The sequence below is a fragment of the Pseudonaja textilis genome, chromosome 3 (genome assembly GCF_049901715.1).
Source record: "Pseudonaja textilis isolate UNSWEBS1 chromosome 3, rPseTex1.2, whole genome shotgun sequence".
Taxonomy (NCBI): Eukaryota; Metazoa; Chordata; class Lepidosauria; order Squamata; family Elapidae; genus Pseudonaja; species Pseudonaja textilis.
The window spans coordinates 33,475,279-33,501,700 of record NC_141992.1 but is presented as its reverse complement, the minus strand read 5'-3'; the positions used below and the strand labels follow the sequence as shown (position 1 = coordinate 33,501,700).

The 26,422-nt window shown below is 38.4% G+C and overlaps 1 protein-coding gene across 10 annotated transcripts in view; it reads left to right on the top strand.

The window, feature by feature from the left end:
• CHD6 (chromodomain helicase DNA binding protein 6) overlaps nt 1-26,422 on the top strand; it is a 147,082-nt gene that overhangs the window by 112,895 nt on the left and 7,765 nt on the right. For all 10 annotated transcript variants that reach the window (XM_087929195.1, XM_087929198.1, XM_087929193.1 and 7 more), the window contains 15 exons: nt 1,874-2,033; nt 3,155-3,244; nt 4,961-5,064; nt 6,705-6,834; nt 7,713-7,773; nt 8,174-8,228; nt 9,451-9,670; nt 12,366-12,574; nt 13,457-15,043; nt 16,909-17,057; nt 19,101-19,307; nt 19,884-20,327; nt 22,614-22,796; nt 22,876-22,995; nt 24,173-24,277. In XM_087929195.1, the coding sequence (XP_087785321.1) occupies nt 1,874-2,033; nt 3,155-3,244; nt 4,961-5,064; nt 6,705-6,834; nt 7,713-7,773; nt 8,174-8,228; nt 9,451-9,670; nt 12,366-12,574; nt 13,457-15,043; nt 16,909-17,057; nt 19,101-19,307; nt 19,884-20,327; nt 22,614-22,796; nt 22,876-22,995; nt 24,173-24,277 (3,824 nt within the window). The remainder of the gene's footprint in view (nt 1-1,873; nt 2,034-3,154; nt 3,245-4,960; nt 5,065-6,704; nt 6,835-7,712; nt 7,774-8,173; nt 8,229-9,450; nt 9,671-12,365; nt 12,575-13,456; nt 15,044-16,908; nt 17,058-19,100; nt 19,308-19,883; nt 20,328-22,613; nt 22,797-22,875; nt 22,996-24,172; nt 24,278-26,422) is intronic.

Below are 26,422 nucleotides of genomic sequence, written 5' to 3'. Positions count from 1 at the left end.
TTGTTTTTGCCTTTTCTCTTTTTAGGCAGGATTATCATGCTTCTTCTTTGATCAATACAACTATAGTATGGTTCTCTAGTCTCCTCCATAGCGCAATCATTTTTTATTGCTGTTGTTTGTAATTCTTTATATGCGGCTGAGTTGTTGGCAATTGTATGGCCTAAGAAATCAGTTAAAGAAACAGTACCTTTCTGGAATACCTGTGATAATTAGGAGAGGAGACACTTTTACAATAGTTATCTTCCATTTTAAACTATCAGTACCAGTTGGGGAGGAGAGATCAAGCCATTGGTTCTACATTATAGGATGCCACAGGGCTTGATTATTTTCTCCCCCCTCCCCCAATATGTTTAACATTCACATAAAGCCATTGAGGAAAGTCATCTGTCAACATGATATGCTGATAATATCCAGTTGTATACCCTTGGCTGTGCAGGAGATGGCAGTGGAGATTTTGTTCTGGCAGCTAAGGCTGTCACAATTTGGCCAGAGAGAAACAGGCTTAGGCTGAACCGTAATATAACTATAGTATGAATTCATACATCAGTTTGGAGAAAATTCATCTCTTGCTATGGTCAGGGGTGCATTTCTCTTGGCAGAACTGATTTGCAGTCTGTGGTTCTCTTTGACTCACATCTCCTGCTTAGAGTAACAAGTAGAGATTTGGCCAGGAGGGCCTTTAAACAATTATATCTTGTGCACCAGTGTTGACTATTCCTAGAATGGGAGGCTTTATTGATAATCAATCATGCCCTTGTCATTTCATGTGTGAACTATCGCCACCAACTGGACATGAGTCTGCCTAATTAGAAATGGAAACTGATTGAAAGTGTAGTTTGGGGAATCCTAGGTTTCCTTTTGTGACACCTCTACTGTAGGAGTTGCATTGGCTACCAGTTTAGTGTCCAGTACAATTCAAGTTGGTAGTTGTTGCCTTTAATGTTCTATATGGCTTGAGGCCTAGGTATTTCTGAGACTGCCTGCTCCAGGTGGAATCTGCCCATCCAGTGAGATTGGGAAGAAAAAGTAAATTGCTCCTGCCTCTGAAGGAATATGGCCATGATGGACTCTGTGGTCAAGATTTCCCATCCTCTGAAACAGCCTATTCCCAACATAAGGTCAGATCCTTCCCACTTAAGTTTCCATAAAGCAATTAATACCTGGCTCTCCAAGAAGTCATTTGGGGGCAGGATGAAAGAATGATTCTGCCTCTGAGGATCTTGATTGGCACTGTTGATTGACTTGAGAATGGGGTGATGATTGGTTTTGATTACTTTTGGCTTTCCTTTTATTGTTTTTAATTTTCTGATTGGAGCAGCATAGAGGCCTAAGTAAACATTGTTGCTAAAGTAAAAGGATTCTGTCAATGAAATCCTTGGAGAATCTGTGTCTGAATTCAGTGGGGGTGGGGAGCAGAGAGATGTATGTGTGTTTACATATGTATAATTACTAATAAATAAAGCAGTACAGTTTAATGCAGTTTTTCCTTGACAGTTTCTTGACATTCTGAAGAGCTAAGTGTTTATAATTTGAAGTTAGCAAAGAGGAATTCTACATTTATCTTTGTGATATTAAATTAAATTTTTGGAAACTTAACTGTATAATGTGTGGTCTACAAGTAACCCAGGAACTTTGTTATGATTATATGCCACTCCAATTACCAGATGTGGGCAAGAATTGTACATTTTTCCAATCCCAGGTTCTATTTGAATAATTAGATGTCTGGGATGGACTACAAAGAGAAGAATGTGTTTACTTTGTGCTCTGCCAGTTCCATTTACATCTGAACTATTTTTTCTGTTTTGATTTGCAATTATATAGACACACCCTGATTCAGCAGTGCTACTCATATGCTTTCCCTTGCCTGTTGCAGGATTATCAGCTCCAGTGCCAAGAGGAAGGAAGGGGAAGAAAACCAAAAGTCAAATGCTGCTACCCGAGATTAAGAATGCAGACTGGCTTACTACTTGCAACCCTGAAATCGTCCTACATGATGATAGCTACAAAAAGCATCTGAAACAACATTGCAATAAGTGAGCAAATGAAAGCATTACTTCTGGAACACTTATCTGATTTTCCCTCAGTTCTAAATTTGAAGCCAGTCTTGTAACTTAGAAGTGGCTCATGAATTTGTGCTTGTATTTAAAAATTGGCTAACAAGTTCTAGAGAATAGGTGACAAATTGTTGTTTTTCTTTTTAACATACATTCTTTTCCATAACATATATATGGGACTAGGAAAACAATCCATGCATTTACAACCAAAACAAATTGACCCAGGTTTGGGGCAGGGCTTTCTAATTTATTTTATCTTTTCTCCATTTCTCTAAAAATTACAAGGCATATTTACATGGAACAAATATTGTGAAAACCTTGTAGATATTTCTTAGGTTTTTATGATGCTCTGTGAGCCATTTTTCAATTTGAAAAATTTAGTAACGTCTCTTATGTGCAGAAGACATGATAGGAATCTGTAATCTCCTATGCCCCAAATATAATTAAGATGCAGTGACATCTGCAGCAAACTATAGTGATGCCAAATTAATGACATAGATATAGTGATGTCACACAAATGTTGCCATTAAGTACTTACATCTCAACAACTCATGTAAGTACTATAAATTGCCCCCCATGAAGCAAGGATATGGGGTGTTGGGGGAGGACATGTATCAGTAAGTAGATATTAAGAGATGTTAATAAGCACCATGCTTTTTGTAGGATCATATTATTCTTAATTTCATTGTTTATAGTGTCTAGTTCCTTATCATTTCCTGAACTCATGTATAGTTTTAAAATATTTTTATTCACACTTATTGGGTGGAATAGATTGTCTACTGCTATCGGCTGGTTTACTTACTTGGTTATTATTTACCATCACCCAGTAATCTTACAGCCAGTTGGATTTTTATGGGAATGAATTTCATCTACAAGTGAGCTATCTCTTACTTCTTATTCACCAATATCAGCTTTTTGAAGCTTTTTCTTTTCTAGAAGAATGGCATTTGGTCCCTATGGTGCTAACTTTGAATGGCATAATAGCAGTTCGCGTTGCTAACAAATAAGGCAACACATCCTGTAAACTTAAAGTGGGTCTGGAAAGCATGTTGAAACTCAGATTTACTGTCTGAATTACCTTCTGCTTTTCCTTTTGGCAGAGTGCTGTTGAGAGTACGGATGCTCTATTACTTGAAAGCTGAAGTGCTGGGGGAGGCAGCTGATAAAGCCTTTGAAGGAATCCCTGCCAAGTATGTTACGTTAGCCTTCTGGAGTTTTGCTTTATAATCTGTTGTGTTACAACCACAATATTGGAAGTATAGACAGCATGTACTTGGATTGCAGTTCTTGCATGTGCATAAGTTTTACACACACACACACACACACACACACACACACTCATATTGTAAACATCCTCTTAGTTAAAAGAGAATAAATGAATGAATGAATGAATACGCACACAGAGAGTTAAGAGCAAACTACGTGCATGTAGTCTATAGTGTTTGACTGAGTTCATATATTGTATAAGTTATAATTGTTTAATTATGATGTGTTGGATTCAGACATTACTAAGTGTTAAATAATGATTTACAACCACAATGATGGGTTCAGATAACAAGCACAAAACCAAACAAACCACATTAAAATATAGCATGACATATGAATTCAGTCTTTTTTAGCAGATTAAATAATATTGAACAAAAATAGTACTGCTTTGAAATTTACAAATAGTACTGTAATAAACAGTATTAATTTAATTTTACCTATTACCAAAGTATTCCAGGATTATAACAGAAAAGTTAACTGAACCAAATATGAACAAATTTGAATCATACCTATTGGTTTTCTTTTGAGTGAGAGTTGCCCCTTTCATAGTGTAGCTTAGGTAGATATGATTGATATATGAAAAAATGCTGAAATTCTATTGATTCAATGATTAGCATCAATATATACTTGTTAGCATCAATATATACTTATTAGTTAATTATTAACCCCATCAGTTTCAATTAAAAATACTACCACTATCAACTGAAGCAACCTCTTTGAATTAAGTGATATTTATTTTACTTATTTATTATTTTATTTATTAAATTTGTTTGCTGTTCATTTTGTTGCAAAGAGACTGGGTGGCTTACAACATCAAAATAAAGCTATAAATATAGATGTACAAATGTGTAAAATCACAATAAAATTGTAATAAAATACAAATTATAACTAAAACAAAAAGATGGGGAGAAAAGGAGTCGAATGTATGGGGGAGCGAAGGGGGATTGCTATTAAATGATCAACCACCTCCAATGTGATCCTCCCCCATAGGGGCTCCAAGCCAGAGGCCAGAGCCAGGTCTTCAAGTTTTTGCGAAAGGTCAAGAGAGTGGGAGCCAAACTCACTTTGGGGGCTAAATATTCCAAAGGGCTGGGGCCATGGAAGAGAAGGCTGTTTCCTGATCCCCATCAGACAGAATTCCTTGACTGATGGGATCCACGGCCTGTCTTCTCTGCCGGCATGGGTGCGGCAGCCTGTCCCATAGGGATGGTTCCTCAAGTATGATCTGTGCAGTTCTTTAAAACATCTGTGACTTTTCCCCAAATTTTGCAGTTGACCTCAATGAGAAGAGTTGCAGCTATTTTAAAGAGTTAGATGGAGGTAGTTAGATGTTGGTAGATGTGCTCTGAAGCACCGTTTAGAATCTAATTTGAAATGATGTCATACAGTACAGTTTGAGTGTGATTATAAAAATACCCAGACTTTAAAATAGCCTTTAAAAGCCAAATGCTAGATTAATGAATAATTATCAGAGCTGGTAATAAAGTACAGCTTTTTACAGTGGTTTCATATCGTTGTTTTACACAGAGTTTCATCAAGTCCTTTTTCTTAACATTCTTTAAGGTAAACCTTTTCTAAAATTAATTTAAACATGTGCCTAGCCCTGTGTATGACTGTTGAAATATGCTTGTCCTTTGCAGAGATTTAGATTTCTTGCTGCCAGACATTGACTATGTGGAGATTCCTGTGGACTGGTGGAATGCTGATGCAGATAAATCCCTCCTCATTGGAGTTTTTAAACATGGTATTTCCTTTTATGTGGGATGGACCTTTCGTAGACATTCCTCTTGTATAAAATGCTTTGGAGGAAATACTGTACTTCATTACTGGTGCAAGTGCAGCATTCTCTCCTGCCACCTCTCTTTTCAGGCTTCCATGAAAGCCTAAAAAAAGACATGCCAGTTTTAAGAGTTGTGCTGCTCTTGCACATCAGTATATATTAGATGCCTAAATAAAGATCAAATTCTTTTCTGTGGGAACTCCAATGACTACCTACCAGTGAATTGGATTTGTTAAATTTGTTGGACTTCTGAGGAAACACAAACAGTATGCTGCTGCAGCTCCTGTACAATTTGACCAAAGGAAAGTAAAGTAATAATATGTGATTATTAAGTAATAATATATAAAGTAATATAAAATTATATATAAAATTATAAAGTAATAATATGTGAGTATTATAGATTCAGATTGTGAAAAAGAATGTGTGAGTGATGCATTACATGGATTGTGATTTAAATACAGGTAGTCCTCACTTAATGTCCATTTGTTCAGCAACCAGCAACTATGATGATGCTGAACTAAGGGACTTATGATTGGCTGTTCTGGTTGTTGAAGCTTCTTTGTGGTCATGTGAACAGAATTTGGCTAAATTCTCCCTCCCATTTATGAGTGCCTTTTTTGGCCCCTTGCCTACCTGCCACAGTTGTCCTGCCACCTGGCTCTGCCTACTACTGCTATGTGCGCTGGCAAAGCAGTACTATACTGGCCAGGGCCTTCTTTCACATTGTCTTCTTTCATGTTACCTTTTTCCTTCTACTTGGGTCTTCTTTTTATGCTGCAAGTCAGGGCCTTCATTCAATGCTGGTGCAAAACAAGGAATCTTGTAGCTGAGGCCTTCTTTCAAATACCAGGCTTCTTTTGGTAATGAAGGCCCCAGGTGGGGTATGAACGTAAGCCCACCTGATGTGTAAATGGATTTCTTGGATATGGCATGTTTGGAAATCCTGGATGAGGTGCAAAAGGTCCCAGCTGGTGCAACAGTGATGTGTGATGTGACAGGTGTGGTGGGCATGTCTGGGTATTGGGAACAGGTCTGGTTAGGAAAAAGGGCATAGGTGGAGGGGGTGGGGAGTTCAAGAGGAAGCAGTTTGCTATCTCACTGAGGCTAAGGACTGGGAGGAACCAATCCTGGAATGGATTGGATTGGGATGGATCCTTTTCTAATGAACAGTGAGATTCAGTGTATAATGACAACCAAAATGGCTGGGATAGCCTTTGCTAAGTGATGTAGTCACTTGACATTCATTTGAATTTGTGCTTTATGACCACATCACTTAGGAATGGAAATTCTAGTCCCAATTACTGCCGTTAACCAAGAACTAGCTCTACGTGTCTCTGCATCTCAAAAATAGTTTTTAAATACAATATTTCATACATTTTCTTGTCTTACATGGTTGGCCTATGCTGAACACTACATGTTTGAAATCCTCTTTGGTTTCTTTAGGTTTTGGAGATTCACATATAAAATCAAAAATGGCACTGAATCCTATAAAGAAACTAGTCATTCTGCTTTTCCTTGCTTGTTTATGTGGTTTCTAAGGGAGTAGTGGTATGGCTTTAAGTTGTTCTTTGGCTAATACTGAACTGTTTTAATTATGTTATTAGGTTATGAACGGTACAATGCAATGCGAGCTGACCCAGCTCTGTGCTTTCTTGAGAAAGTCGGCATGCCAGATGAGAAACTGCTGTGTGCAGAGCAGAATGTCACTGATGGAGTACAGGATGCTCCAGAACAGTAAGTCAGACTGGGCAGGGAGAACCATCACAGGAATAGAGTTGCCTGAGAGTTTGTATTTCTAAAATAGTTAGTGCATTAGGGTATGTACAAAACCAAAAAATCTTGAATCCAAAACAACTACATTGTGTTTCAAAAGTTCTGCCAAACCTTTTTGGGTGGTCTATATTTCAACAGCACAAGACCCTAGAACATGTTAGTTGTTCTGGATTTGAATTGAAACTAAATCTAGAGGAATCATATGGCACAAAGTCAGGCAATATTAGTGTACTTCTGGCCCCTCCCCACCGTCCCCCAACATGGCTTGTCCCCTGAGTGCTTACTTATCAATTTTCCCAGTGCTTTACTTTTCCTGTCTCCCTATAGTTTCCACCATCACCAATGATCTTTTCATAGACAATTATTACTGATTCAGATTTTGTAATATGCATTGTATTTGTGTTCTAGTTACTCTTGTAATATGTCTAAAATGTTTTAAGAGTATAGTATTTGAGTTTTTAAATCCTCTGACAAACAAGCATCCCTTGAAATACTGTTAGGACTTATAGTAAAATCTCCTTTACATAATTTCTCCTCTTTTCCATCTATTTACTTAGAGCTTTGCGTACACATATAGAGCAGTAATCTTTGAAAATTAAATAGGAACAATTTTTAGTGTTTCTGTCACATTAAGACTGCAAAAACATGGGGATGGAATTGTGCTGTACTACATGCAAGTTCCTAAATTTCTGTATAAAGCAGATGCATGTATATAGCAGAAGTAAAAGAGCCAACACAATTATTACCTCAGTGATATTTGCTTTTGGAGAGCTTTATTAGAATGACTTGGACTTGCAAAGTTGCTACAAATTAATTTCATATTGGATTCTTTTCATCAGAGGAAATACAGACAAAGAAGAGAGCAGTGCAGATAGACTTGCTGGAATAGAGAAACAAGAGGTAAGTCCAAGGCACAAAGTGGATTGCTCATTCTATCTGTTTTCTGTTTTAAAGTTGTTCTGCAACTTGAAAAAAGCAAGTACCACCTTTAACAATTTTATTCTGGATCATATTGACCTTAAAATAGTTTTCAAGTAGATTCGCAGTAGTTCCTTTGCCACATACAAAAGTGATATGGATTTGATTTTTTCCTGTATATTTTAAGAGATGTAGCCAGTTTTCTCAGCCCTGCATTCCCTAAAGGAATGAAGATTGCAGTTCCCAGACTTCCTACTCAGCATTTCTAATTTATAGAAATAACATATCAGTCCCTAAATATTACTTGTTTTGTGTGTTCAAATTTGACCTAGGAGCCAGTATTTAAATTGCATTTTATTGATAGTAGCTTGTCTTTCCATAGGAAATTTCTGATACCTGTGGTCCAGTTCCTGAGAAGAAGGATGATAGTGTGGCAGGTGAGGCTGTGAATGTGAATGTTCCTTGAAATAAAATTATTGGCTCAAATAGCAGTTTGTTAGCTTTTCTAGTGTAACTGTTGTCTATAAAAAGTCTACCATAGAAAACATAATTCAAATATCATTAGGGAAAAACTCAGTAATATTGGAGATATATTTCTCTAAATATTAGCTGCTTCTTTAAATGCTTTCATTTTTCTGTCCTTTGAATACTTAAAATTGTTTAGAACAGATGTTGATGTACAGCTGACCACAGCAGGCCATTTTAATAAATTGTTTGCAAAGTAGTTTGCAATTTAAGATCAAGTTTGCTTTATTCCATTTATGCATACCTATCTGTGTGCATTTTTTTTATCATTCACCTTCAGTTTTTGTTACTATTGTTATGAAAGAGACTGAGTAAAGCAAAATAAACAAAATAATGCTATCAAAGACTTGAATGGAGTCATTTGTTTTAGGCCATCTAGTCTAACCCCCCAAGAGATATCATCTATAAGAGATGGCTGCCTAAGTCTAGTTGACCATTTCTACCAAAGGATAATTGACTCCATTGTGGAACTTCTATTGTTAAGGAATGTTTGAACACTGAAGGACTCAAAAGGAAATGTTGAGTGCCTGTCACAACCACAGAACTAAGCTAGTGCAAAGAGTGATTATTGCCTTCAAGACATACTCAGCCATAAATAAATGAAGCATATTTTAGCTTGTGAAAACTTAGCCAGTTATAATTCTGTGTTTCAAGGGAATTCAGGAAATTGGGTTAATTGGGTTAAGTAAATCAGAGTTCATATGAATATGCTTCATCAAGCTATATATTCCAATATATATAAGTGAATAGAGCAGGGGTGTCAAAGTTAAGGCCTGCGGGCCAGATCTGGCCTGCAGGGTGCTTAGATGTGGCCCATGGAGCCGCCCTGGAAACAGTGAAGGACTGGCCTGTGGTGCCTCTGCCAGTGAAAATGGAGCTCAGGAGAGCCATGTACGGCCTTCCCGAGCTCCATTTTCACTGGCAGAGCGCTCCAGCCATCACAGGAACCCCCAACACGAGTGACGTCAAGCTGGCCATGCGAACCCTGGCCACACACCCCTAGCCCCCTGAGATCAAACACAGCCCTGATGCGGCTCCCAATGAAATTGAGTTTGACACCACTGGAATAGAGGATGTCTGTGAAAGGATTCTTCAGGTTGTGTTAAATACTAATAACCTTGCTGATGTTTGAAGCCCAGGATGGCTCCAACCCAGACAAATCCAGTTGGCCTGTGTCATCTGCTCTCACAGCCAGACTTCGGCGTCTAGTCACTATCTATCAGCGTTGCAACCGCAAAGAATTGCCTTCTAGACCTGACGTTATTGGAACTTGTAAACATGGCTATTGGCTCCAAGAGGAAATGATTAGGAGAGCCAATGAAATGGATTCTATGAACAATGAAATACAAAAGAGGTAAACAGAGTAAACTGTAAAGATCGGCCTTAAGCTTATTTGGATATTGCTAATTCTGAACAACTGTCCCCTATTCTCTGGCTTGTCATTTTGATTGTAATCACACAGATACTACTGTGCGATTAGATGTCTGAATTCATATTTTGACTTTAGATTTTGGTATAATGTAAATCCAAAATGTAGGCTGCACATGTTTTAATACATATATTCTAAATATGCTTATTGTGATCCTCTGAAGTCACTTTCTGGCAAGTATTGGAAACTATTTTCCCTGTTTTGAACTTGAAAACATAGAATAGTCACTTGAACAGTTGCATGGCATTATTCTCCATTTTCTTAGCTTCAAACTTAATGAAACTCCAAGGATTACAGTCATGCTTAAAATTTGTGAACCCGTTTGTGTTTTCAATGTTTCTGTATAAATATGATTTAAAACATGACTTGTTCTCCATACTAATCTTAGAACTAGATAACGAAAACTCAGCTAAACAAATGAGTCAAAAGCATACTTGTTCATTTATTTAGGAAAATCCAAAGGTACATTTCGACATATGGCAAAGGTATGTGAAACTTTGCTTTCAATAATTGTATTGCCCCTTGGGCAATAACAACTGCAACTAAACATTTCTGATAACTCTTGATTAATCCTACATGTCAGTCAGTTTGGAGGAACTTTAGCCCATTCCTCTTTACAAAACAGCAACTCGGGGATTTTGGTGGACTTTTTTGCAGAAATGCTTGCATCAGGTCCTTCCACAACTTTTTGCTAAGATTAAGGTCAGGACGTTGATTCAGTCATTCTAAAATGTCTTCTGCTTTAACAATTCTTCAATCATGCAACTTATGTGTTTGGAGATTGTCTTGCTGCGTGACATTTTCCTGTAGAATTTGCTAATACAATTCAGAATTCATGGTTCCACCAATGGTAGCAAGCTCTCCAAGTCCAGAGGCAGCAAAGCAGGCCAAAACCACAATACTGCCATTGCCATGTTTCATGAATGGGATAAGGATGCTAGATACAGGGTTTGCCTTTTGCCAAACAACACTTTTATTTCAAACCCAAATGTTCCACTTTGTTCCCATCTGTACAAAGACATTCTTCCAATAACCTTCTGGCTTATTCCTGTAGTTTTTCACAAACTGTAGTTGAACAGCAATGTTCTTTTTGGAGAATAGTGACTTTTTCCTTGCAACCCCTGCATTGCACATTATTACTGTTCAGTGTTCTCCTAATGGTTATTATCCTAGGGTTCTTTGAGGCCTCCAAGAATATTACATAGGAGTAATACTCTTGGAGTGATCTTGGTTGGTTGGCCACTCTTGGGGAGGATAACCATGGTGTTGAATTGTCTCCATTTGTATCTGTCTGACAGTGAACTGGTGGACTGAAAAGACTTTGGAAGCAGTTTATAACTTTTTTCCAGTCTGGTGAGCATTAACAAATGCTGTGGGTTTTTTTGGAGATCCTCAGAAATCTCCTTTGTTCAACCATGATACATTTCCATATACGTGTGCTGTGAAGATCAGACTTTGAAAATGATTTCCCACAATTTTGTTCTTTAAAAGAACATTCACATTTACAGCTGATTATCATCCCATTGATTGAAACATTTGACTCTTAATTTCTCCTTCTAATGAACTGATAATTCTAGAGGTTCTCATCTTTCTGCTACACACAGAAATATATAGCTTTGGATCATTTTTCTTGATATAATGAACATAGAATGTTTTAATTATTTCTTTAATTGGCTTCTCTTTATCTTTATCTAGGAGAAAAGATCACATTTTATTATGCAGAAATATTGACAATTCAAAGGGGTTCACAAACTTTTAAGCACCACTATATTTGGCAAGGAAGGATCTAAATCAGGGGTGTCCAACCTTGGCAACTTTAACTCCTCTGGGAGTTGAAGTCCACAAGTCTTAAAGTTGCCAAGGTTGGACACCCCTGATCTAAATTATATAGGCCCAAATCAGTTCTTCCCTGTTAGGCAGGATAAGCAGATTCTGTTGCACGATGCTGCAGTGGTACACAACAGTACATATTATGAACTTTTCTAGGTTTCCCTTTAGGAAATATAAGAGTATTGGGTGCTGTTTCCTGAAGGTATTCTGAGGATGTTCAGTCAGCAGTGCCAAATGATAGGTTCTCCAATAGCATTGTCTTGTAATAAATAAAATGAATCTTTTCAGTAGATGAATTTGAAAAGAACTATAGGAATGTCAGAACCAAATAAGATTATTAATTTATTTTACATTAGTTGCCACAGTTGTTAGTTGTTAAACAAAAAAGAAACCTTAAGTTTTGTCCTCCTTCAGTCATGTAATACCTCCTTTGCCCATGGAAAGGGGGATGAGACACAGCAAGAGATTTCTGCATACAAATGGTTTTATAGAATAGGTACAAAATGCCTTTCTGATCAATATTTAAGGAAGAAACCTGGTATTTATGTTTTAATAAACTGGGATTATACTGAGAAACTGGATTGTGACAGGGCCGTGTTCCTCATAATTGCTAGTACTAAGCTGTTTTCAACACATAGACTTCTTTCATGATCAAAATTAATTCCAAACTGCAAACATGGAAGAATTTCTGGGAGTGGAATGATATATAAATACAATAAATAATAATTAAATCATTGGGATGAAAATGCAATTTTTATATATTTATTTGTATTTCTCATGCATTCTTCAGATGGACCAGAAGAGAGCAAGCAGATTTCTATCGCACTGTCTCTTCATTTGGGGTCATTTATGAGCCAGAAAAGAAAGTCTTTGATTGGACTCAATTCCGATCCATTTCACATTTGGAGAAGAAAACTGATGAAAGTTTAGAAAAATATTTCTATAACTTTGTTGCTATGTGTAAAAATGTTTGTCGGTTGCCCCACTGGAAAGATGATGGTGAGTAAGAAACATTCAAGGGTTGCTTTTGAGTATTTCCAGCTTAAAATTTCTTTCATTCCATTTTTTATACTTTTATAATTATCATGGCTTCTGAGTGTCTTCGAAGTATCTCTCTCTTTTGCTGTAAATATGCTTTCCTTCCATTTCAAAGATTCCAATGTAGTTTCATCTTCAGATTGAAAGCTCTGAAATCCAAGGAGACCATTTATCACTAAGTGAGGCCTTGAAATGACCAAGGAGGCTAGGATTGAAGAGATTAGGACTCAGTCCCACTCTCACTCAAGGAAACTCACTTTTGGAGTGGTCACTTTTTCTCAATATGACCTGCTTCTCAGGGTTGTTGTTGAGATTAAATTAAGGGGAGATCCCCAGATATAGTGCTCTTAGAAGAGTGATATATCTGTCAATTATTTGAAAGCTTTTGTTTATGTATGGGGGCTTGAGTCCCCTCTTTGTCTAGGCTGATGTGAACTGTAATGGCCCCAATATATGTAGCTGGGCATCCCAGGCTATAAGCCAGGGGTGGGCAACTATGGCCCTTTTATGAATTATGGACTTCAACTCCCAAAATTCCTGAGCAAGCCATGCTAGCTCAGGAATTTTGGGAGTTGAAGTCCACAAGTCATAAAGGGGCCATAGTTGCCCACCTCTGCTATAAGCTATCTTCCTTTTTCTGAACTATTTTTCCTCAATGTCATCTTATGCTATAGCTTTGAACCCTAGAGTCATTATCAATTATTAGATATCCTGATACAGAAAATTTATTTCAGTTTGATTTAATTTAAAACTATTCTGCTACAGCATCCCCCTCCCCCTCCTTACTCTCTCTAGCATATGTTTTGGTTTTATCTATTGTTTCTTTATATTCTATTTGTGTAGGCCCAACAGATCCCAATATTTATGTGGAACCCATCACAGAGGAACGTGCTGCAAGGACACTGTATCGAATTGAACTCTTGCGGAAGATTCGTGAGCAAGTATTGAGATGTCCACAGTTACATGAAAGGCTCAAACTTTGCCGCCCAAGCCTATACCTCCCTGTGTGGTGGGAATGTGGCAAACATGATCGGGATCTGCTAATTGGTACAGCAAAGCACGGACTGAATCGCACAGACTATTACATAATGAATGATCCACAGTTGTCGTTTCTGGATGCCTATAGAAATTATGCTCAGAATAAAAGGACAGGGGTCCTTGGAGAAGAACACTTGTGCTGTCACCACCAAGCAAATTCTAAACTATATTATTCATCTTTGTATAATCAAGCAGAGAGAAAGCAGGCACCTGCAGAGGCAGAAACAGATAACTGTGCTAAGTTAATGAACTCAGGGAATGATCTTTTGCAGGCAGAAAACATCTCTCAGGATGGCAGCTGTGAAAATTTCATGTCTAAGGTCCGAAGTATGATTTCCGCTAACTATGATGAGAGTTCTTTGCCTGACTCTTTGTCATGCATGCTGTATGATGAAAAGGCCTGCAACAGTGAGCACAGTTCTTTTGCTCGTGACAGCCCTAGCTGCACAGATATCAGCAGCAATGCTACCAAAGTGGCAGAGGGCAAAACAGATGGGGATGAAGACCTCTCTAGCTGTGATGCTGAGACCATACGAGAGTCCACCTACTTGGATCATTTGCAGTTTGGCAGTGATCAGTTGGAAGGTCAACATATAGGACAGGAGCTTTCAGAGAAGGAGGCAAAGCCTTCTGAGAGTTTTGCTCAGGAAACCTGTAATGCCCTTCAGCATATGGAAAATCAGTATATTAGCCCAAAAGCAGTTCCGTTTGAAAGAGATGGTATGGAGAGTGTCCTGAGCATAGGGGTCTATGGTCCAAGTCTTCATAATTTTGATATTAAAGTACAACCTGAGAAGAGATTGATGGGCTTATTGCATGAAAAGAGTTTGGAGGAGAAATTAATGCAGAGTCAAAGCCATAGTGAAGAGGAGGAGGAGGAAGAGGAGGAAGAGGAAGAGGAAGATCATCTGGAAACCGTAGCTGACATTGGGAAAGATAGAGGAAAAGCCAAATGTAGCACACAGGAGGAACAGAAACACAATTCATGTATTCTCACCACTCTGGATGCATTAATGGAAGAAAGGAATAAGGTCCTAGTTGAATCAGTCTCAAGTGAGCTGGCAGCATCCAAATATGATAGTGAGCCAGGGATGGGTGAGGATGATCAAGCTGAATGTGAAAGCCTTGAGGAGCACACCCCAAGCTTGCAGGAGATTCAGACCTGTCATCACCACTACCACCACTCTGCAAGAAGCCAGGCTTCAGCAATTCAAGTGGAACTCCTGAAGTCACACCCGGTTTGCATGGAAGGAGACCTCTGGGGAGATGATTCTGAGGAGAAGAGAGAAAGTCCTATTACTCAATCTCTTTATGAGAGTGAAATAAAGAGAGAAGAAGAAGAGTGTGAGCACCAAGACCTAGACAAGAGGGATGGAATCCGTCAAAATCAAGGTAGAATATTGTGAATAAATATTTCAATTCTTTACAATTTTCAATTTGGGCACATATTGGGCTAGAAATGTTCACATCAGTAAAGATGATGCTACAGTTTGACACTTTGAGGCATCAGGGCTTCCCATTTATTGTTAATTAAAATAATCTAAAAGAGAAAAATAGATATTAGCAAAAGGAGTTTTCTACTCCATTTTAAAAAAGGATGAGAAACTCATGTAGCTGTGATTGCTAATTAATTGTTGTAATTCTCTAGGATACTATTTAAAGCAATCATGAAAAAGTAAGTGCACCCCGTGTAAGATTTTTCCTTTTTAAACATTTGTAGCCATGTCAATATTTTAATCATCATTCAAACAAAATATTAAGATGCAATTGGGAAAATATGAAAAAAATGATTTGCAATTATTTATTCAACAAAAAAATTAACAGATATGCCAGTTCCTTCTGTATTAAAAATAAGTAAGTATAAAGCCCTACATGATATAGAGCAGTGGTGGCTAACCTTTTTGGGCTCCTGTGCCAAAAACTGCATGTTTGCATGCCAGCACTCAAAAGGCAATGTGTGCCCTCCCATGTCCCCTGTGCATGCGCACGCACAATCCCCCACCGCCATCCTTTACTTGCACTGCACCTCCCAGCTGATTTTCAGCTTGTTTGAGGCCTTTTTTGGCCTCCAAGAGGCTTGAGGAAAGCTTCTGCAGGCTTTGCAGGCCAAAAAATGGGCCCGTTTTGTCACTTCCATTGACAAGCCTCTGGGAGCCTGAAAAAGGTCTCAAACAGGCCGAAAATCAGCTGGGAGGTGCACGCATGCACTGTGAGGTAAGTTTGCCTGTGGCTTGTGTACCAGCACAAATGGCTTTGTGCCACCTGTGGCATGCATGCCATAGGTTCGCCATCACGGGTATAGAGTCTGGTTCCTTTAGGGATTCTCCCATATCTTCTGCCCAACTGGTTTAATTCTGCAAAGTTGGTGCACTTCGATTAAACAGTCATCCATTGGGGCCCCAGGAAATGCACTTTTTCTATAGTAGCACCTGTCCTCTGGAAAAAGTTCTGCCCCTTGAAGACCTGGGTCTTCACCCAAGCCATTGGGGAAGGAAAGTTAGACCCATCATTTCATTCCATCTGGTTTGTTGTGCTTGCCATTTTTTATCTTTCTCTTTAATGTTTTATTGGTTTTATTGTAATTTCTTGGATTGCTGTGAGCCACCCAGAGATTTTTAAAATAGGTGGCATACAAGGTTAAATAATGTTATTGTTTAATAGTAATAATTATGCCTTTGGCTCTACCTCTTATTGCCCCTTCAGCAGAAACAGGCTCAAGTAGGGGATTCTTATAATTGACTAGCATTCTCTGACATCGACTGGGAGGAATAATTTTTCCCATTTCTCTGTACAGAAGGTTTTCTGCTGTGTGATCTTTGAGTGTTTAGTTTTTCAGTTAACTATTAGCTACAGTGTCTGAAATCTGTTGTCAAGTTTGAAGAGTTCACTAAATTATTTGATGAATATTTTATTTTCTTCAGGAATGTTTCAGATCTGTAGTCTATTACAGTGTTTACTGTTCATTTTATATTTCAAGTTCTAATCCATATTTAGACATTTTTCTGCATAACAGTACTGCTGTTTGACTCAGACTTTCATCCTTCTGAGGTCAGTAAAATGAGGACCCAGATAAACCGCTTAGAGAGAGCTATAAAGCACTATGAAGCAGTATATGTCTAAGGGCTATTTTAGGAGTGAAGAAAGCCCCGAAACAGTGAATACTGCAACTGACATCAAAGTATATTTTATTTCAGTCATTTGTTGAGAGTCATTAATGTACAGTAGTAGTTTCAAGTCTACTTTTTTTGTAATTTTAGATGGCTTTGAGAAGTTTTCTGAAGATGAAAGTAAGAGCTCGGCATTTGCTGTTCCTGGGGACAGTGATGAACTTCATGATGTTCGGGCACCTACTATAGCTCAACTTTTACAGGAGAAGACACTCTACTCTTTCTCAGAGTGGCCCAAGGTAACTTTGTATTTTCAGTATGCATAAATAAAGGATTTAGATCAATGCTCAGTGAGAACTGAGAGTAACTTTCCATATCTTCTCAAGATGTTTTTTTTTCTACATCAACAGTATCTGGAATTATATGGTTTGCCAGGTTTATCTTTTAGAGCAGTGGTCCCCAACCTTTTTTGTACCGGGGACCAGTTTCACGCAGAAACACTTTTTCAAGGACCGGGGGGGGAGACACTTTTTCAAGGAGGGGGGAGGGGGAGGAGTCCGAGTTTGGTGGTTTGCTTGCAGACGTTTCATTACCTGACTAGATAACATCTGATGTTGTTGCCTAGTTGGGTAATAAAACGTCTGCCAGCAAACCACCAAGTTCAGGGAGGCTCAGGACAAGTCCCTGCAGGATGGCTGAGAAGCCCCGCCTCTCAGCCCTGACTCCCTCAGCCTCATCCCTCAGGTGTCTGTCTCCCTCCCTCAGCCTTATCCCTCAGCTCCTCCAAAGCGCCCGTTCACCCCACCCGCCGCCGCGGTTCAATCCAGTGCTCCGTTCTGCCTGCCTGCCTGCCTGCCTTCATTTCTGGTTGTTTCGGAGCAGCTTCGGCTGAGTAAAAGAGGCAAATAGTTATTATTCTCAGCCAAAGCTACTCCGAAACAACCAGAAACGAAGGCAGGCAGGCAGGCAGAACGGAGCACTGGATTGAACCGCGGGCGGTGGGGTGGGGGTGAATGGGCGCTTCGGAGGAGCTGCGCCGACAGGAAAAGCTACCCTGCTGGCTTCTTTGAAGCAGTTTCTTCCTGGGCTGGTGGAGGAGCAAGAGAGTGACTGAGAGAAGAATGAGGCGGGAGGAAACCAAAGCCGCTGAGCCGGAGAGCAGGACAGGCTTTGGTTGCTTCCTCCCTCCCCTTCTTTCATTTGAGTCCTTGATCCCTGATCCCAGCAGCATTCACCGAAGGCGAAGAAAGCCGCCATTTTTATTTTATTTTTATTTTCTTTGCGGCCCGGTACCAAATGATCCACGGACCGGTACCGGTCCGCGGCCCGGTGGTTGGGGACCCCTGTTTTAGAGCATTCTCTAAGGAAGATAAATCAAGTGAAAAAATGGTGTCCTCCTCATTGGAAAAGAGGACTTATTTTAATGAGTCTTCAGCCATCTCAGGTTTGTCTTGTTGACTGGATTCACAGATCATTCTAAACTGCAGAAACCATATTAAAGTTTTCTTTATTTCTATACTTCATACAGGAAGGTGCCAATTAATATGAAACTAACGATGTTTTCTACGTAGCTCTGATTTATTTCTGTAAATTGGACATTCTTCTGACATGCTACTTATGTTATACTCTGTTTTGATAGACATGCATGTTACTTTCTACAGCTATTTGTGTGTTTTATTATGCAAAGTAAGATGTTTGGTATGTGTGATTCTAATGGCAAGCCATCATTTGGAGGGGGTCAGTCAAGTTCACAACTCCTTTCCTTTGTGAACGTATGTAGTACTAATTCCCTGTTTTTCATATTTATAAAGATTAGGTCATTTCTCCTTTGAAAAAAAATATTTTAAAGTACATATTATTTTTAAAAAGACAAGAAGAGATGTTCATCTCATTTCATCATTGGCCATTCAATCAGTAAGATTTGGTGGCAATCTTCCTTCATAGTATCTACCATCTTTTCTTTTATTTGCCTCCCCAACTTGATTCCCTCGTCCTAAAATGCAATTCCAAGAGAGTATCATGTTGAAGAAACCTATCGTTGCCTTCATAGATATAAACTAATAATCTCATACTTTTTTGTAACATGCTATCTCTTAAATGCATAGGTTCTTCATATGGTATGTACTGTATTCATAAGAGTGACTATGTGTCTGCATTCCCAGGCCTGGGACATGATAATATTCTTGATAAACAGAATAGTAAATGCACAGCTCAATCAACTTCTTAACATCCTATATGAAAAGAGTTCTAGGTTGAAAATGTTCACTAATTTTACTTTTCCCACGCATTATGAGAGTATGCCAACATATACAACTGAACGAAGAATATCTATTATTTGGCAGGATCGGGTGATCATTAACCGTATTGACAACATCTGTCATGCAATCTTAAAGGGAAAGTGGCCTTCTTCCAGTCAATCTTTTGACATACCATATATAATGCCCACTCCTGCCTTAGTCAGCAGTACTTGCAATAGGAGTGGCTATACTGAACCAGAAGTCTCTGAATCCAGTTTCAGCAATGGAGTGTTAGCTACACAGCTCCCAAAGGTAAGCTTGCATATTCATTCTATTAAAAGTTATTTGTATCATCTTTCAGATTTCTGTTGCTACAGAGAAAACTATTGCATATTTCCTGTTTCACTGTAATGTACTGATATATTTGGTGTATTAAGGTTATGTGGCAGACAATGAAGGCCATTAATGTAAGCTCCCAGAGAGACCTCATTCACATTATTTATTAGTGATCCAAATATCCAGTTAGTGATATAACTCCTTAGTGGGAAGTTGCATCTCTTTGATGTTTGTAGAAAAAAATTGAATGGGAGTTCCCTGAATATATTGGGAAAATATAAGATATGAATACTTTGTTAATTCTGCTTTTAATTTAAATTAAATTTGAATGTGATACTACCACTCTAGAGGAGATTGTTGCTTTCTTCAAGACAATTTTCTTAACATTTTCGGCAAAGGAGGGAATGATGGAGGAGCAGAAGTCAACTTTTCTAACTGTTACGGCCATGGAGACATCCCTTTTGTAAAGGGCTGCTATAGATTCTGTAGGTGTACATTATGTATACCGCTAATCATAAAAAGTGACTTTTCTGACTCTGGTTTTAACCACAGGAAACTTTTCTGGCTCCCACCTTTGTCAAAGATGAATCCAAGCACCGGCAATCATATGAATTTGAACTGGAGAGAGATGCCAAGCACCGGAGTCTTGATCAGCTGGTAGCCTCCCACTCCCATCCTTCAGCTGCATTAAATGGCTGGCGGGATACAGTAGATCTCTCAAGAGTGCCAGATGGAACTTCAGCAAGCAGCACTCCGTTTTCCATGAGCACAAATATACCTAAGCTAGGGACAATGAATGCTCTGCAGGGCTCCCTTGGCATGGACTTGTCTGGAATCCTTCAAGCGGGGCTTATTCATCCTGTCACGGGGCAGATTGTCAATGGAAGCTTAAGAAGAGATGATGCCGCTATCAGAAGACGACGGGGTAGGAGAAAAAATGTGGAAGGGATTGACCTGATACTTTTGAAGGAGAGAAGCCTCCATACAGGGCTGCCTGTGAGTACAAATCCCCATACTCATTTCTTATTTTCACTTTCCTTTGGACAATGGACCAAACTCCCAGTGGGCACTTGTTACAGCCTTTGGAGACTACAATTGTTGAAAGCTGCTTTGGAGACCCAGACTCAGCAGAAAGACAAGCTCACTAGCAATAGTTTTAAAAAATCTATCATGATAAACAACTAAACCCTTCTGGCTTCCTGAATCAACTATCCCATAATCCCTACTATTGCACTCTTTCACAATCCTGGATGTGGAGACAGTACTTTTGGCCAATGTCACCTGTCTCTCTTTACAGAGAAAATTACTCTGTGTAAAATTTAGAGGAATACAATTGGAAACATTTCTTTTTGCTTCCAGCTTTCTTGCTTTTTTTGTAGCCAGTAGAGTGGCTGAAATGTAAGCTAAATTCACCATCAGAATGAAACTGGTGGTTTCAGAAGATAAGGTTATGTATATCAAGGTTAAGCACCTAAATGAGAATTTAGGACAATGGAGAAATGTAAAATCTCATGAATCCTGCTTTAATCACAGCTAATCTCCAGACATGAATCCTTATGTCTAGACACATTCTCAGTGCAAGATAAGATTAAGATACAGGGAATCAGCTCACATTAATCCATGATACAATATTTTTAGCCAAGCCTAATTTCCATCTAGTTCCATTTTTTTCTAGATGGTGATTTCCTTTCAATTCTCCAGTCGTTCTGCAGGCTGGATGATATTTCTTACTTAACTGCAGGGGTGGGATCCGACCGGTGTAACTGCCGGTTTGGTGATTTTACATTTTGTGCACACGTGTATATCGTCATCAGCTAGCTGCCTGGACAGCTGAGCAGTGCTGCATGCAGGTGCACAGCGGTTGAGAAGGCACTTTTTTCCTGCTTTTTCAACCGCAGCTTGTTGCGTAAAGCAGCTGCGGTTGAAAAAGCAGGAAATAAAGGTCAGGTAAGAGCCCGGACGGGCGGGTGGGCCAAAACAACAGCAGACATAGAACCGGTTCTATGTATGCTCTCTGTCTGCTGCTCTTCAGAACTACCGGTTCTACAGAGGTGGACAGAACCAGTAGTATCCCACCCCTGCTTAGCTGAGGCATCTCTTCCTGGAATAAAGACAAAAGAACAAAACCTAAAGGAGTGGGACTCCTTTCTTTTAGGAACTCACCTGAGGAGGTGGCAGTTGGATGCTTTTGATTAGTTACTTCAAGTTTGAATTTCCCAGGCTTTTCTGTAGGAGGACAGCTGTGTTAGGTGTACATTGTCAAAAAATCAGAAAAAGTCTGGTGGCATCTTCTCTAACATATTTTATTAAAAGTCACATGCTGTTGTTAGCTGCTGCTGATCAGAAATGAATTTCTTATTTTTTTTTGCCAGACTTTCTTGGCAAAAGGTTCTAGAGGTTTAGCTTCGATGGATTTAGTCTTGTAGCTGAACCGTGTGGATTATTTTCTCCTCTTTCAATATCCTTTCTGATCATCATAATACCACATACCCAAAACAGGAGGATACATCAAATAGAATTAGTAATTAACACAAATAAAGCAATCATATACTGTTTTATTGTAGTGCGATGTGATAGTCAAATCTTTTAAAAAACTGAAAAGTTTTATTATAAGCAGAACAACTCAGACAAATTAATCAAATAGCTCAAAAGTACTATTCCTTGTTGCTTTGATGAAAGGAGTCTAAACCAATTATTGACAAGCAACACATAGCAATAGTAAAGTGTAGTAAATCTTTTGGCCATCCTTCACATGTGAAAGGTCCTTCATTCTCAGTACCTTGATAGATTCCAGCATAGCCAAGAATAACATAGGCTTCCAGATTGGAGGAGAGGCGTGTGCCTATTTTCTTCCCATCTTCCCCAGACATGTTTTTCTTTCTCGGCTGCTACTGCTATCTTATTACACCATATCCCTATTCTGTGGATTTTTTTCCTTTAGGTATTAAGTCCAATAAAAGCATTAAAGCAATTGTGTCTTATTGCATTAAGAGCAAGTAATACATATAATAAATCTAAGAACAGTTGGGATCCTAATACTTATGGGGCTTCAGCGGGGTCAAATAATAGCATTAAGCTGAAGTGGGAGAAGAGCTAATTTTCTGAAAGTTTCTATGCAATCATTAACCCAGATTAAATAATGATAAATACAAAATTTGAAAGATTAAATCCCTCTTTCCTTACAAGCAATTGTAATTTATGCAGTAAAAATCTACATCTATACATTAGAATTTATATCTGAAGCATGCCTTTTTCTCTGTTTCTCCTCCTTATGTTACTCAGGAAGATGAAGGTCAGACTGTAACAAGTAATTCTAATTCAGATGGGCCAGTTATAACTACCTCAAGTCAACAGACAGTTCCATCTACTAATGTCCAGACAGATAAGATTGTTCCAAACAAGAGTCTTCTGGATTGGCTGAGACAGCAGTCTGATTACACCCTTGAAATCCCTGGCTTTGGCACAGTAAGTGCAAGTTTTGTATTCCAATGCTGGACAGTATTATTTGGGATTCACTCATATTCACTCTTTCTTTTCCTTTCAGAATTTTATAGAAAAGCCTAAACAGAGAAGGCAGCGTTGTAAAGATCCTAGCAAGCTAGACATAAATTCTCTCACTGGAGAGGAACGGGTGCCTGTGGTGCACAAGGGCACAGGGCGGAGGGTAAGTGGAAGCATTCTTACAAATAATGTAGTCTTTGGCTTGAGACAGTAGAGCTTTTTCTGCCTTTATTTTACACCATACCGTTCCAATCAGTCAGTCAGTCCACAATCTGGAAATTTGATCTGGGTCTTCATCAGTCCATTTCCTTTTAGGGAAGGGAGTGAAAATTCTAAGATTTGTCTTTCATTTCTTCATTACAGTTCTGTGCTTTGTGCACTTGAACTGCATATGCGAAAGGAGTAGCACTAGAATAATTTAAGTATAAGTGTTCTAGTCTCCAAATAGATATGGTTCTTGTAAAAACCTTGGCCTGGTGTTTATAGACTGCTTTCTTTCTGAAATTGGGAATTGCTAAGGAAAGATAATCTTTTTTTTAAAAAAAAGGTTGGAACTGTATCAATTCAGCAAACTGATTATTAAAACCTGGAAAGTTTAGTTAGCAGTATTATATGGCAAGCTACAATTATTTGCTGATTAATTTGTTGGCTGAGAAAACAGGTAGTATTAAGGTGATTTCCCCAGAATGCATTGTAGGAATTAAATAGAGACACAAGCAATAGGTGGAAATTTATACCACTATTCTCATGCTATAGCCTTAGGAAAGCACATATAAGCTAGATTCTAACACCTTGAATTTTGTGTCTTATCACCTGACAAACCTCTCATCACATTGTTGAGTTCATATTGGTTAGTAAATACATAATATTTGATTTATATCACTAGGTTCTTTCCTAGTAAAATAAAGGTAAAAATTCTTTGTAGAGCAATTGTTAAGAACAGAGAGCTCTAGACAGTTTTTGTAAAAGTTCAGTTTTAGTTTTAAACTGTCTCCTGAACATGATTAGGATTTTTATATTACTGCCTCTAAAGTTTCCTGAGGAAGAACAAATATTAGTTGCTCCTCCCCTTTAAGAGTATTTGTTTTAAATACTGTATAAACTATATTTCTTCTTTCTGTCTGAAGTGTCTTCCCACATTGTGGCATTCATTAGTACAGAGTAAGCTGGGAAAGTAGATATTTATTTTCTTGTATAAGGTATTAACTGCATAACCTAAACGAATCTCTCTTTTTTAAAAAGACAAGAAAAATAAGTAGCGAGCTAAATATTTGAATGCTTAATTTTGTGGCTTAGAGGTTGTATGCAAAAGCGGTCACTCTTTCCCTGTTGTTTTGCAGTTAGGGGGAGCCATGGCACCAGCTTTGAAGGAGTTACCAAGGTGGCTTGATGCAAACATGGAGTATGCTGTTGCAGCAGACTGGTCTGACATAGTTAAGCTTTCAGTAAGTAAAAACATTTGGGAAAATCTGTGCCATTACAGATATTCCTTGATTTACAGCCACAATTAGGTTTGAAACTTCTATTGCTAAGCAGTGCAGTCATTAAATGACTCATCGTATGACTGCAACCTATTTTACAATCTTTTTTGCTGCAATCATTAAGTGAAACACTGTGGTCATTAAACAAATTCACTGAGTGAATTGTCAGAAGCCAGCTTGGAAGCTTGCAAATGGTGAATGCTGCAACCATTATGCATAAATACATGATGGTGCCAAGCACCTAAATTGTGATCATGTGACCACAGGGATGCTGACAGTATTATGCAAAGACCAGTTGTGAGTCACTTTTTTCAGCACAGTGATAACTGAACAGTTAATAAACATTTTTTTTGTTTTATCTTCTTTTCCCTACCCTTCTATTTTCATGGACAAGTAGAATAGTTTCTAATATATGTGTTAGTGTTTGGGGACAAACCCCCAAGCAGAGTGCACAGCAGCAGTCAAGCCAGGCAGCCAAATGAGAGAGAGGCTGGGCCCAAGAGTATACACACACTGGAGACAAACACACTGTTTGTAGTTTTAAATAGTTATTTAATTCATTTAGAGTTTAAGCATTGTCATTCAGTCCATATGTCATTTTCCAATATATCCATCCAGTAACTTAGTTCATTAACTAGTCAGTACAAAGTCTTTATCTGCTTGTAAATCTTCTCCTTCCGATACCTTTCTCTCGAAGACAACGCTGAGTATACACAGGATATCAGCTCACCAAGTAAACAGTCCTTTTGTTCAGTAGAAACGGTATCAAGCACAGTAGCCAACAAGCAGACGTCTCTAACAGGAGTAAACAGCAGGCAGCAGACAGCAGAGAGACCAGGACCAGTGACCAGGAACCAGTAACCAGGAAGTGTTACGTTTCTCTCACTGCTTCTTATTGCTGCTTGCAACCGCACCCTTAATTATCTAATTACATTGCAGTTTGGTGCTTAAAGCTACAAACACTTAAACCTAGGTTTATATATTTAGTCACCCAAACCTAGTTGGTGTATCCATATACCCAACATTCTCCCCTTTTGGGTGATATAAATATATAATACCTTTACAATCTAAACCCATACTTTTCACAACTCTCTAGGTGCTTAATGGCACCTTGGGCTTTAGTAAAATTATCAGCTATATTGTCCTCCGACATGCAGTACTCCAGCTGTATCATTTTACTCTTTACAGATTGTCTAACGTTTAGATACCTTAAATCCGTATGCTTGCTCCTAGTTTTCACTGCAATATTTGTGGCCATTTGAATTGCTGCCTGATTATCTTCATGTACAATTATAGGATAATTTACAGTTATACCCATATCATTCATCATTTGTTTATACATAATTAACTCAGTACATAATAGCGATAAACAGGAGAATTCTGCCTCCATAGTAGACAAACTTATATGCTGTTGTCTTATTGACTTCCAACCTATTAATGTCTTACCCAGCATTATGGCTGTTCCTGAAGTCGACTTTCTTGTGTCTCTTTCTGATGCAAAACTAGCATCTGCATAAGCACTCAATATGAGATCACCTTTTGGTTCTAGATATAGTGCATGGTGTAATGTTCCTTTAAGATATCTTAAGATTCTCTTCAATGCATTCCAATGACATTGAAGCGGATCATTATTATGTCGTGCCAGCTGATTAACACCATAAGCTATATCTGGCCTTGACCAATTGCTAATGTATGATAAGCTACCAATCAAAGATTGATATATTGCCTTATCAAACTTGGGACTTTGAGTATCCATTTTGCAAATATCCTGACTCATTGGAGTCTTTGCAGGCTTACAAAGTTCCATCTTATAATCTATTAGCAATTTAGATATCTTATCTTCCTGTGATATCTTAAAACCTTTCTGTGTTTTCACTATATTTAAACCTAGATATCTCTTTATCTCCCCTAATTGCTTGATTTTTATTTTCTTAGCTAATGATGCTATAATTTTATTTGCTTCATCATTAGTCTCAGTAATCAAGGCAATATCATCAGTGAACAATAATAATAATGATATTTTACCATTTGTCTCCCTTTTAAACATACATGGATCGGCTAAACCAGCTTTAAACCCTATATTGTTCAGTTCCTTTACAATATACTGGT